The 14,302-nt window shown below is 32.5% G+C and overlaps 1 protein-coding gene across 1 annotated transcript in view; it reads left to right on the top strand.

Moving 5' to 3' along the window:
• ADGRG6 (adhesion G protein-coupled receptor G6) overlaps positions 1-14,302 on the top strand; it is a 135,594-nt gene that overhangs the window by 74,552 nt on the left and 46,740 nt on the right. The window contains exons 6-9 of the mRNA XM_011962046.1: positions 720-803; positions 7,295-7,380; positions 9,942-9,994; positions 10,919-10,981. Coding sequence (XP_011817436.1) covers positions 720-803; positions 7,295-7,380; positions 9,942-9,994; positions 10,919-10,981 — 286 coding nt within the window. The remainder of the gene's footprint in view (positions 1-719; positions 804-7,294; positions 7,381-9,941; positions 9,995-10,918; positions 10,982-14,302) is intronic.

Here is a 14,302-nt window from a genome sequence, read left to right as displayed (position 1 = left end):
AATTAAAATTATTTTAAAATTTTAAAATTAACCCCCTGATTAATCTCAACCTAGGACTTTTATTCATTCTAGCTACATCTAGCCTAGCTGTCTATTCATATCTGACATAATACTTTGAAAATGTCTCCCTTATAAAGCTTGCCCTATGAAATACTTTTTATTCATCAGTGTTCAGTAACCTTGTTGAAATCTTTAAATGATTAACTTAGTCTATGCATTTCATTTGTCTTTTTCTTTACATTCAGCTTAAGAAGAAGTACATTTGTCTTCTGAGATTTTATTTCTCTAGTCTCAATGTTATTAGACAAACTTAGTTTAGATAACTTTCAAGCTGCAGATCTGTACAGGCTGCTTTCTATAAATTCTGACAGACTCAGGAAACTGAGTTCTAGAAGGGTTTAGTGTTTCACTGTGTGATTGCCAGCTTGTTAATGGAGACCTAGGTCTAGAATCTAGAATCTAAATGTCCTTTCTCTCGTCACTTTGTGCTTGCTCCAGACCCTTGTGTATTATAGCATCAAAAGCCATGTGTACTGATTCTTAATGTGCCATAGGAAGCATTGCTTCATTTTATACATTACAACCTTGGAGTCTGTCGTATTTCACAATGGTTTCCATTCTTCCCCTGTATATTTTAATGCATTAATTATAAATTGCTTGTCCAAATTAACTGTCATGTGCTCTTTGCAAAATTACATCTTTCTCATCTTTATTACCAGCTACTGTAAACTCTCCTAGTACTACACCACCCACTGTCACCACTAACATGCCTGTTACTAACAGAATCGCTAAACAAAGGAATGGTAAGAAATCATTACCTTTTATATTTTTAGTATGTCTAACATAAAAAATTGTATTCTAAGGAGGGAAATATGTATTATTCCAACAAAGTTTCTGTTATTGGAGTCAATTGGTACATTTGTAGGACTAGTAAAATTAATAAAGATCACTTAACTCTGTTGAGTTCCTCATTCTTATGACCAGTGGAATGAGTACATTTCCAGTACTCCTCTTTTGCGTTTTTAGCCAAAATTTTTTTCAAAAGAAGTTTTAGGGGTAAAAGCATTTAATTAGAAGGTATTAATGTACATCATAATAGAGATCAGAGAAAAACGTATTTCCATGGTATTTTGTCAGATTATTTTCTGCAGGAAACAAGTTTTAAAGAATTTTACAAATTTCAAAAATCTAAGTAATTTTAATAATTTGATTTCTCACTTAAGTGAACTTTATGTTCATATATTTGTGACATTTAAATCAATTTTCATAGTAATACTTTGCTTTCTGTTTTTATTTGCTGAAGAATAATAGATTGTGATTATATATCAACTAAATCAAATCAATTTTTGAATGACAACAATTAAAGTCACTTCAAATACTTCTTGCTTTTTTCTCCAAATATACTTTTCTATTCTTTATAATTTGCAAATACAGCAGTGTATGGTAAGAAATAAACAGAGGAAAAGTCAGGTGAATAGGGTTCTTGAAGCTGTTCCTAGATGAACAATATACATGGCCCTTTGGTAATTCACAGTGAGCGATTTCAGTTTTTTCTAATAAAAGAGAAATTCCAATCAGGTGACCATACCATTGCTTTGAATACAGTAATATTCTCAAATATGAAGCATTAGAAACAAAGAAATTTTCTAAACTGCAGTCATTTAGCTTATGAGGCCAAGACATCTGTAACATATCACCAGGGACCCAAAACCCTGAGAAAGGAAACCCACATAGTTCATTTTTTCTTGGCTTCAGAGGTTACATTAATTTCCTCTATAAGACATTTATATTGGAACTATGGAATATTTTACATGAAACGTAGATACAAATTTCATTAGGGTTATAAAGGCATCGATTCAGGGAGTGTTTATGGTTATTCTGGTAGTTACACCAGGGAGATTTATGATGGAGCAAAAATTCCAGCAACCCCCAAGAAAGCAACAGCAGCTGAAATTTCCAGTGCATATTTCACATGGACTCTAGCCAGTAGATGGGAATATTATAATTCTAACTAAGTATTTCACTCTTTGTATGAACATACAAAGAGCCTCTGTGGTATTCTCCCTCCAAGATTGACACATCCTCTACTGCCCAAGAACTTTTATACCGTGCTTCAGAGTCCTTGACTTGGTGGGGTGGAGCTGTATTCACTCAATCATGTCATTTCTGACATTCCTGAAGAAAGCCTTGTTTAGGCCATCTCTCCCTGCGTCATAACCTTCATTGGAGTTTTAACAAAGCAAGCAAATGTTAGAATCAGTTAAAATGTTCTGCTTAACCATATTAATGAAAAAAATCTAATTCAGATATTTCTTAATCAAAATGTCATCTTAGCATTTAAAAATATTTGGGTCATTATATGACAGAAATATTCTCAAAATTGTGTGTCAAATTTGTGTACCATCTTAACAATTTTTTTACCGTTTCTCTGAATCACGTATACTATTTAATATGATTTTTTTCCTAAATTGACTCACTTTTTAACTTAAACATTTGTGTTTACTTGGGAAAATCTATTTCACGACTGTAAAGTGAAAACAGTCCTACTTGTTATAATACAGATATAAAAAGCGAATATAAATATAATGTAAACAATGTTTTAATGTTCTCCCTGTATCCTATTACCTTCTCACATCTTAGAGCGTGAAGCCTTCATTATCTTTTTAAAAAGGAAGACTAACAAAGTATTAGAGACAGACTATAATTAAGATTTTTTATTTGATGTAATCAAATTTGAAATAATTGAAAAGAGAATTACTTTTTCACCTTATGAATAAATGCTATTTAATGTCATGTCCTGGATTATCATCACTGATATAATATTAACAATTTCTTATTCTTTGGGAAACAGAGAATAAACATTCTCAGGGTTGCTTTCTGATATATTAGAGAATTCTATTTTATTTACTGTAAGAAAGATTGGCACAACTGTCAATTATCTAATTTGTCCAGTCCTTTTAACTCTTGGCTATCAGAATTTTACTGAGTCAATCAATAACAATATTGCATTGTTGGGAGAGGAGACGGATTGAGTTTATTTGATAATAGGATATATTTATCATAGTATATCAATAGAATTTGTTTTCCTGGTTTTTGTGAGATGTTCCTATTTTTCTGTGTAAAGTTATTTTTGTTGTTTGCAGTAGGACTTTTATCTGATACCTCAAATTACACTAAGTCCTCATTAATGTCATTGATAGGTTCTTAGAAACTGTGACTTTGAGCAAAATAACATGTAATGAAACCAATCTTACCATAGGCTGATTGATATAAACAGGAGTTAAGTTCCTACAGCTTTTTTCTGGTCACAGAAACATCACCAAACTTCCAAATAAAGACTGAAACCCTTCTGGCGACAGAGCGAGACTCCGTCTCAAAAAAAAAAAAAAGACTGAAACCCTTCTAATATTTAACATTGTAGTTAATATGAGCTATACATACATTTAAGAAAGATTAGTGAAAACAAGTAAGATAATTGATTGCCCAAATTTGGGTGAGCCAGTGAGTGACTGCAGACTTAGTGGCGGTGGTGGGTTAAATCAAGAAACAAATGTTTGCGCAATGAAAATTTCGAAGAGCACCTCCTGCCACCAAGCAGTTCCAAAACAATCACCAATATGGGGGTTTTCCGAGTGCTTTCATACTATAACGTTTATTGTTATGCTTTTATATGATTATCTTATACTTTTTGAATTTTTGTTTTACACTAATTTATAGCCATTCATTCATTGACTTTCCAACCTGCCTATTCTATGCAGTTCAGGGTGGCGGGTAGCTAGAGCCATCTGGGCAGCTCAGGGCTTCAGGCAGAAACTAGCCCTGGCCAGGACGCCATCCCATGGCAGGGCACACACACACACCTACACCTACTCACACTGGGACCGTGTAGACAGGCCAGTGAATCCAAGGTACACAGCTCTGGGATGTGGGAAGACACTGGAGGACCTGGAGAAACCCCATGCAGACCCTACACAGACGGGGGACTTGGCCAGGAATTGACTCTTCTCCTCATCAACTTTGTAATGAAACTCCATTGAATGAAATGATGCTACTCAGGGACCTGCTGTGTACACTAAGAAAGTCTTTAAAACTACTTTTCACAAATAGATATTTCAGGATGTGGATAATCAGGGGATTCCCACAAATAATGACCTTTTATATGTTTTCCATTACATTCCCAAGAAAAGCTCTTGGACTAATTATTATTCCACTCCAAATCATATCTTCTCTGCTTCAAACATCACTCTAGTGCTACTGAATAGTAAACTTTTTGTGAGGTTGTCACAAGCAACCCAAGTAAGTAATTAACTCCGTTAGTCTGTATTTTTGTTCTAAAAACCTAGTTTACAAGTAAGTACAGATTGTAACACTGCTTCCAGTTTCTCACATATCTTTAGCTATTTAAATAACAAATTCCTTCTAAGATCATTTGAATGGATCCATTACTCTGCTTTTTATGCCATATATCTTAAAGAAATTGTGTGTTTAGGAGCTGCAGGATGCCAGTCGTATTGTAAATGCCACTGTCATAGTAGAATTTCCTCATCACTAGTTCAAAGAAATAACCAGGTATCTAGATTAGCATTTGGTTTATATTTTAACGTCTGTTTTTTCAAATATGTATTTAGGCCTATCATTTCAAACCTGTACTTTACATCCTTGAATATCGCATAGATTAGAGCAATGTCATTTCTGTAGTCTCCAAGAAACTCTGAAAAAAAGTGTAAGAAGGTAAAAAAGGGAAAGATTAATTGGAGAGAGACCTACAAAAAATAATGTTGTTTTGATGACCACATTGGTAACCACAGGCAGTGATTTCTGCTTGAAGTTCTACATGCTGAAAGAAGTATCTAAATGGAAAATGGATATATTCTTAAATCATTTTCCCCATTATATAATAAATCTTTGATAAGATATATATAAATCTTATTATATATAATAAATCATTATATATAATAAAATCTTTGGGCCTAGATGTCATTATTAGGATAGTACATACATATTTTGAAGTCTCTTGAACACATGAAGATTTGTGAATAGCTTTTAAAACACCATGAGTGGTGTTAACATTTGTAAGAGAAGACAACTTTACTGCTATGGTAACATGGAAAATCCTGCATAAGTGTGTCTTAATTATGCATTTCCTCCAATTGCAATGTGGAAGCCAATTATTTTGCTCTAGTCCAAACCCTTCTCACCAGCCCTTCAGTGAACATATTTTTTTATGTTGCTTTGACAGTTCACTCTTGAACTTTTCTCATGCTTACTTATTGACTGCATTATTCAAAAATTTTAAATAAATGTAACAAGTGGACTGGGACAGGGAACAATATTTAAAGAAAACATCTTAAATATTTGGATGCTTTCTAAAAAATGCAGAAATGTCAATGATTTTTAGAATTTTGCAGTATTTTCCTAAGAGGGAACAAATAATACTCTTATAACAAAAGCATGCTTTAGGTTTCCATCTAGTGGTAGCTTTTCAGATACTCTGCTAGCATTGATAATACAGATGTTCCTCCACATGCAATGGGGTTTGCATTCCTATAAACTCATTGTAAGCTGAAAATACTGGAAAATATCAAAAGTCAAAAATGCATTTAATACACCCAACTTGCTGAACATCATAGCTTGCTGAACCCACCTTAAACATGTTCAGAACACTTACCTTAGCCTACAGCTGGGCAAAATCATGTAACACAGTCTATTTTATAATAAAGTGTTGAATATCTCATGTACTTTATTGAATGCTAAACTCGAAAAATGAAATGGACATATAGGTACTAGAAGTACAATTTCTACTGAATGCCTTTTGTTTTCCTACCATCGTAAAGTTGAGTGCTGATGAACTGTAAGTAGGGAACCTTCTGTATAGTCACAGAATATTACCAGGATCCTGAAATAACTGTTTGACTCTCACAATTTGAATTTCCTCCCAATCATTCAGAACATCTGTGATTTGATATGATGAGATCTACAGTGTAAAAGTTGTCTTTATACGTATTATTATGTTTTATATGTTCCTCCAAGTATTTTTCATTCAGAACATTTTTTTAAAGCAATATAAAAGTCAAGATCATTAAAATACTCGAAGAATTTTAGAAGTCGAAATAAATAGTCTGCATAAATTAAATTCGCCTGTGCTTGGACTTGTGCCAGTTTTATATATTTATATTACTACATCCAGGGGCAGCAATTTATATTATTTAGCACAAGACTCTGACACTTACTGGAAAGACATTCCTTTGGTAGTGGGACTGGAATTTGCATTTTGGTAGATTTGGAAATTCCCGGAGGCTAACTTTTGCATTTTTTTTCTACTGCCTCCCCACAAGTTTTACTGTTTTCTTCAACATTGCTATAATTATATATTTCTATATTTGTGTGCCTATTTTACTTAAGACTTACCTAAACATAAGCATGAAGAAAGATAATCAATAATGGAGATTCAAAAATTGTTCTTCTCTCTATAACCTACCATATTTTAAAAGGGTATTTTTCTCACTAGCTACTTTGACTAAAGCACCCATTTACAGCTATTCAGCAAACCCTTGCTGGTGAGTTTGATTTTTATTTTAAAAAATCAGTTTACTTTAAAGATTTCCCCCAACCCAAAAAACAGAATCTTCTTTACAATAAGGTTTTCTTTTTAAAATGAATTAGTTCAATGAAAATTCTGCCTGCAAATATTATTTATTTTTTTCCTCTACTTTGCTATAAATGAGCATATTTAAGAAATTTTGTTGAAAAGTCTGGTGAAATGCCTCCTAATAGTTTAATAGATGTGCTTTATTAAGCAGGGGAAAGAGAGGAAAAGGAGAGGAATTAGAGTAGTAAGTATGTGTATGCCTGTTCTACTTTTTCAAGTTAATTCCTCCACATGATCTCATTCAAGTTTTCACATCCCAAACTCTTTATCATTCCTTATAATGTGCAGAAAGCATAATGCCTTATTATCAGAAGTCAAATTGTACATGAAAACAGTTAACACGTTACAGACAGTAGATATCAGAAATCTATAAAATTAAAAAATATGAAGAAACATATACAAGTAATAAGAGTAAGCTAATTGATAACTATTTCTAAGAAGTTGGAAGGTCAAAAAGCTTAACATCAAAATATTTTGTATTTCTTTTGCCTATGTAGAAGGTGTTTTTTTAACTTATATTGTAAATTATGTGATTATGAATAAAACTATGATTATATGACTTACATGATCATAACTTTAAATTGTTTGATAATTATATAACTACAAAAATACAGTTCATGGACTAATCCTATTTCCAATGGGCAGATGGAATTATCTATAGAATATCCGTAGTGATTCAAAACATCCTTCGTCACCCTGAGGTAAAAGTACAGAGCAAGGTGGCAGAATGGGTAAGTGAGCTGGTAACTTTTCTTTTTTAAAAAAATTCTTTAACTTCTGGGAATCTGGAAAAGACTAGTTAACTAAATCCACAAATTATACTGAAACACAGATGGTATTCATTAGAAATACATAAGTAGATATGAAGTTGTTGTCTTTATGCATAGGAAGAGAAGTACATTTCAGTAAAGGATAAGAACTGAGCCTAGTAGAATATCAGTGTCTTAAATAAGAAAAGTATTGCACAAATGGAAATAGATTTCGGTGGCAACAGTTATCTTTATTTCCTATTAGATCCATATATTTTCTACTATATTTTTAAACAGATTCTTTTAAAAAATTGTTTGAATGTTTGGTCAAAACCAACAAGTATGAAAAAATGCATTATGAAAGTCTTCCACCCATCCTTGCTGCTCATCTGCGTTGAACCAACCCAATAACCAACAGCAAATAGGAAATCACTGTTAGTTTTCTCTGCTTTTTCCAGATATCTTGGTGCACATGAAAGAAAATTAAACTATAGATTCTTACTTTCTTTTTTACACTAAAAGTAGTATACTTTACATACCATTCTATACCGTACTTATTGTTGCTAGATTTGCAACATTAGAGAACTTTATGCTTTTTTTTGTTTTGAAAAAACAATGCATACTATTTCATTATGTGGCTGTTCAATCATTTATTTAGCAGATCTTCTGTTGATGGACAGTTAGACTGTAATTTAACCAGTATTCTATTGATAAACATTTTGTAGCTTTCAATTTAAAAACTTTAACATTTTATTTTCTTCTTTTTCTTACAAATACAACACATGGATTTTTTCATTTTCTTCTTCACAATAACAATCTCAAAAATTTTATTTTCCATAGGTTTCTATTCTATTATTTCATTTCCTACCTACAGCATACTATGAGACTTCATACTTCTTTTTATATATAATGCTGTTACGATTCAAACATTTTTTTTGAATTGAGTCACTATACATTCTGAAATAAGAAAAATGGGTTTTCATATATATTTGGTGTTTGATAAATGTGTCTTTGGTAGCAAAAGAAATTTTACACATTGAGAGGAAGTGGTAGCGACACACACACACACACACACACACACATCTATATATATTTGAAAAATAACTGATAGAAAACAGTCTTCATTTTAAAGACAGCACTCTTTAAAAAAAAGTTGTCCATAGGTAACAATAGTAGGTAATTAACTCTGTTACAAAATTGGTGAGAAAGGTGAAATTTTCTATTGAAATAAAAGAAAAATACTACTGTTGATTTTTGAGAATGCCACATTGAGATTAGTAACTCATTCAAACAGTAGGAGATATGTTTAACCTCTCAATGGAGAGAGCCGGCTGCAGAAAGAGTATATTCTTTCTGTGTATCCCATTTTCTTTCCAGCGTTGTTCTTTTTGTTTGAAGTCAGAATGATTTCAGAAGATAAAATTCTTTATTTTCATTCTCAAGTAAGCTACTGTTAGCTTATTTGTGCAAATAATGAGTAATGTTATTAATTTGAAATTAGCATTCATTAGAAAGTTTGTGCTAGATAAGGTATAAGCTTACATTTATATTTACTTCATGCATGGTTTTCAACATAACTTTATTTTCATCTGCAGCTAAACTTTACTAGACATTTTTGTTTAAAATGCAAGATACCAAAGCAGATACTTGATAACAGAGAAAATATAAATGGTGCACCTGTTTCAAATTACTACTATTTACAATTTTAAAATAATTTAACACGTTTTTTGCCAGGATTCCCTAAAACTTACGTTCAGTTTTAGAAGTGCTTAAAAGAAAGCCTATATGAAACAAATGTGTATATGAAACAAGGCCTAAATCACCCTTCGGAGATGATATGCAAATAGGAGGCTCTCATGTCAGTGAGGGAATCCCGTTTTGCAATTGTATCGGAAACTGCATCATGGAAGCTTCTTTATATTGGAGGAATTCATTGCTTCATTAAAAATTCTTATGCTGAGACCATAAAGACTGCTAAATAACCACATAATAAATACACAGTTCCAATAGTATTGAACTTATTTTATTTTTACGTTTATATTGTTAATTTATAATTTTTCTTATTACTAATATTGTGAGATGGTAATTACTAGAAAAATGTTTTAGTGTACCTCAGTGTTTGTTGAATGAAGAATAGAGAAGGTATTTATTGTGCAAATCTTTAATACGAGGGCTAGAGAGGAAATGATAGTTTTCCAAACAGACTTAGGTTCCAATCTGGCATCTGCTACTGCTTACTTGGATGATCTTGGGCAAACCATTTCTTCTCTGTGAAAGCTCAGTTTCTTTATATATAAGACTGTGGGGTATGTGGGGATAATACCTATTGCATTGGTTGTTGTGAGGATTGAAAGGAATAACATTTATCAAATTCTTGGTATACAATGATCCATTAACTGTCACCTTTACCTTTCACTCCTCCAACTCTTCAGGATTTTCCCAGAACCTTATCTCAGTAGCAACTTATGTTTTAGGCAGAAACTTGATTTAGATATATTTTTAAGGTATTATCAAAACTCATCCTTTTCCATTGTGTTTTCCAGCTCAATTCAACCTTCGAAAATTGGAACTACACAGTTTATGTCATTAATATCAGGTAAGACAGAATAAATAATTTGATAAATTAAAAGTATTGTTTAATTTAATGCTACTATTTGTCTCTCTGATTGTACCAAAATATACATACAAATACATACAGCTACCATATGCATAATCTTTCTAAAACAACTGTATTAGTTCATTGCACAAAAAAACCTCAATGCTGTAGTGATGGTTTTAAAATGTTTTGATCATGCATTCCAGTTGATTTGTATTTGTTTTAAATGAAAAGTGTGTTGTGTGTTTGTGTAGCTGAATCAGTATATGTTATAATGTGTCAAAAATTAAAATTGGATAATTAAATATAAATAGAAGTTGTTAGTCTCTTCTCACACCCTCGTGGATCACCTAGAGCACCCCCTGGGTTGTGTGTACCCATTTCAAGACCACTTTTTTTTTCCAGATCTAATCTCGTACATCGACAGTCTGATTGCAACCTAACTTTTCGAAATTATCTTTCACTGTATTTATATTTAGTTCCTCCACTAATCTTCAGCAATTTGCGTTGTCCATATATCCTCCTGTGTACCTTGTTTTCACAGTTCTATACCTGAACTAGTTTTCTAAAATGTATGTCATGACCCCTAAGCATACATTCTGTGAAGATAACAGATTTAATAACACAGAAAAGGGGTCAAATCGTCATATAAGTTCAGGAAGTATGTTATTATACAAACTGAAGCAGATTTTTTATCAGAATGTCTCAATTTCATTAGTGTGATAATATGAATTGTGAATCTTCAAAACAGAGCAAAGCACACAGTTGCCTAGCTTTATGAAAGAAGTTAGAACCTCAGGACACACATTTGGAAATATTGGCTTAGAATTCCCATTCTGTCTCTTTATTTCAGGTCCCCAAATTTTATTGTTGATGATGCAGTTGGTGAGGTGGATTAATGAATATATGTATTTGTGTTTTTAGTTTTCACCTGAGTGGTGGAGAGGACAAGATTAAAGTCAAGAGAAGCGTTGAGAATGAGCCAAGGTAACAGGACAAAGTCTTATAAAGAGTGTAACATTCTTTCTCTTGCTCACTACTTTATCTGGTAGAGAAATGAAAACAATTAGGTGGGAAAGAAAATCTTAATCACATAGCACAGTTATTTCTTTAGCACTACTGTACACTACTTTTTTCTTGTAGTTAGAACTGTAATATAACAAACTGGGTAGTAATGTATATCTGATGAAAAATAATTGAGAAATAGGGCATTTCAAATGAATGGATTATTATTTTTAGTATTTCCAGTTTATTTATGATAACCCATTGCCTCTTACTTGAAATTGCAAAGGTACCTTCAAAGAAAATAGCTTTAATTAAAATGTTTATATATGATAACATCTAATAATATGGATAATAGATGCCAAAATGTTTTCAGCATTTAAAGGTATTAGCTAATTTTCTGAAGTCTCCATTTTAAAATTTATATCAGGATCATGCTTTAATCATGCAGGTAATTTAATTGATATGTCCAGCATATATGACCAGTTGGCATGTAAGGACCAACTGTTTAGAGTACTGTAAAACAAAAGAAAACCCCTAAACTTCCAAATGGAATACATTGAGTTGTATTTAGATTATTCAGGTCATGTATTGCATCTCTGTAGATTTTTTTTTCTTGAGACAGAGTCTCACTTTGTCACCCAGGCTGGAGTGCAGTGGTATGACCATCACTCACTGCAGCCTTGAACTCCTGGGCTCAAATGATCCTCCTGCCTCAGCCACCTGAGTAGCTGGGACTACATACATGTGCTACCATGCCTGGCTAATTTTTAAAATACTATTTTTGTAGAGACTGGGTCTCACTGTGTTGCTCAGGCTCATCACAAACTCCTGGCCTCAAGTTATCCTCCTGTCTCAGCCCCGCAGAGTGCTGGGATTACATGTACAGGCATGAGATGTTATATCTGGCCTCCATAGAATTTTTAAAAAATTTGTTGTAAAGCAAAAGTTTCTATAAGTCTTGCTGGATCTCAATAGACTGAATTGATATTAATGGATATACAGCCCTGATGATGGAGCCTGCTTCTTTTCAGGTGATATCTTCTTACTATGAGAAGATAAAATTTCATATGAGAATTGACCAGAGAGCTTTTTTTTTTTCTTTTCAATTCAACACTAGAGAAACAAATGTTTTGAAAGTTATATTGAAAGATGTCATTTTTGTATACATATTAAATGGACTGGATTGAGTCATCTGATTAGGGAAACTTGTTTTTATTTTCTGGTATTTTTTCTTTATGATATGAAAACATAGTTGTATATTTCAGTACTGTATTCTTGAAGGTGACAAAACTCTTCTCCACTATTTAACCAAATCATTTTTTTCAATCCTTTCTGTTAGGTCATATTGCATCTTCAGTAATGGATCCAGCAGCAATCAGGATCCCTTTGCTGGACACTTTGTGTAGCAATTGGGACAGCCCCAGATTTTGTAGATATAGCCAGTGGTATACCTTCTTCAGGCAGTCAACATTCGCTTTTTAGTTTACTTACTGTGGTTCTTCTGCTACCTGGTGATACTAAAGTCAGCCATCGTTAGTACATGTCAGCACCTCAGAAACTCTTCTTGAAGGACATTTAAATTCACGGGATTTCAGTTTCCTGGTCTGTCAAAGCAATGAGTAATTTTACAGAAAATTATAGGGAGAATGAACTGAAACATTGTATATAGCAAAATCCACATATTTAGGGGTTTTTTTGGTGTGAAATCTTGTCATTATTTAATATTTATGTTCATAGCCTTTCTTGCCTCTCTTTTTTCTATTCTCTATGGCTCTTACCCTCATTGATGAGGCTTTATAGTCTCAGTTTTTCTCAAAACCACAATCTACTACTTTTACACGCATTCTTTTTTAAAAAAACCTTTTCCTTTCAATTTGATTGTATCACTTAACACAGACCGTAGCTTCAGATAATGCTATCATACTCTATTGCCTAGACAGACAGGAAACCAAAGCCACAGAGAGGTTTTTTTTTGTTTTTTTTTTTCCAAATAAAGAATGGCTGATAGTAACAACAGATAGAATGTGACTTTGTAGAACCATAAAATAGTTTCAGTTTTCAGGATGAGAGGAAAACACACAGATAAGACCTGTGAAAATGTATGGCTCTTCCTGACTTCTTGGGTTTGGGTATTCAATATCACCCACAATACTTTGGGCTAATTATGTTCTCAGTATTCAAGACAAGTAAAAGGTCACTTTCCCAGCCATAAGTTCTCACCAGCTGGAGTGGTGAAGCTTGTCTTCAAACAATGATTTAATCAAGGGATACTTTTTCAAGAGCCATTTTAAAAATTGTTAAGCTATCATAGTCACATCTATATTCACAGCTATCATTATAGTCATTATGTTTGCCTTATCCTGAAATATGGCTTACATATGAATGGTAAGCAGTAGATCATTTTAGAGAGAGCTTTTCAGAGTTAATTATGAGAAGAGTAGAGCACCTTTTCCTTGAGATTAGCACAGATATTTAGGAAAGAAAACCGGAGCTATTCTTTAATTTCATCTATCCTTGAATAACAAATATTTCACATATTCCTTCTTATTTTTTAACACCACAAATAAATTACTACTATAACAAATACTTATTAATATTCATAGTTTCATAAATAAAATATGCCACTGCCTCTCCACTGGACATTCCATAACTAGTTTAACAACAATATTACCACTTTGTCTTTGGTATGTGGAGAGTAACTGATCTCAATAATATAACATCTTATATTATTCATTTCTCCTCTGAATATGAAGAAGAAACAAAATTTTTTGTGAATCTAGAGCCTTCACATATAAGCAAAAGAAATTCTCCTCTACCTGACAAAATAATGTTCTTACTTTTACCTCAGTGTTAAATTAATAGTTTTGTTTTCTGCTTTTGACTATAGCTGTGATTGTAGTTGAACAGAAAATGATATTACTTTAAATTATAGAACCAAAAGTTTTTAACAGGGCTTTGGAGATACATTTCTTTACTTTCCATAGAGGTATTTCCTTTTTAAAGACCTTCAAGGTCAACCATTCTATAACCTTCTAAAGTAATATGCTGGGCAATCACAGAGTCGATTTTGATTATTTATTTTGTGAAACTTTTTACCATACAAAGTACTTGCAAATGCTTCATGGAGATAGAAAATTATTTCTTGCTGTTCTGAAGAAATTGTACCACATTCATAAATAGTAACACCCTTTATAGTGTTAGTAATTAGAAATAGTTAATTTCTTTGTTTTGTTTTTTTTCTTTTTTTTTTTTGAGACGGAGTCTCGCTCTGTCGCCGAGGCTGGAGTGCAATGGCACGATCTT

This window comes from Colobus angolensis, unplaced genomic scaffold (assembly GCF_000951035.1).
Source record: "Colobus angolensis palliatus isolate OR3802 unplaced genomic scaffold, Cang.pa_1.0 Scaffold58, whole genome shotgun sequence".
Lineage (NCBI taxonomy): Eukaryota > Metazoa > Chordata > Mammalia > Primates > Cercopithecidae > Colobus > Colobus angolensis.
Note: the sequence above shows the minus strand (reverse complement) of the source record. Positions and strands in the feature narration are given on the sequence as shown.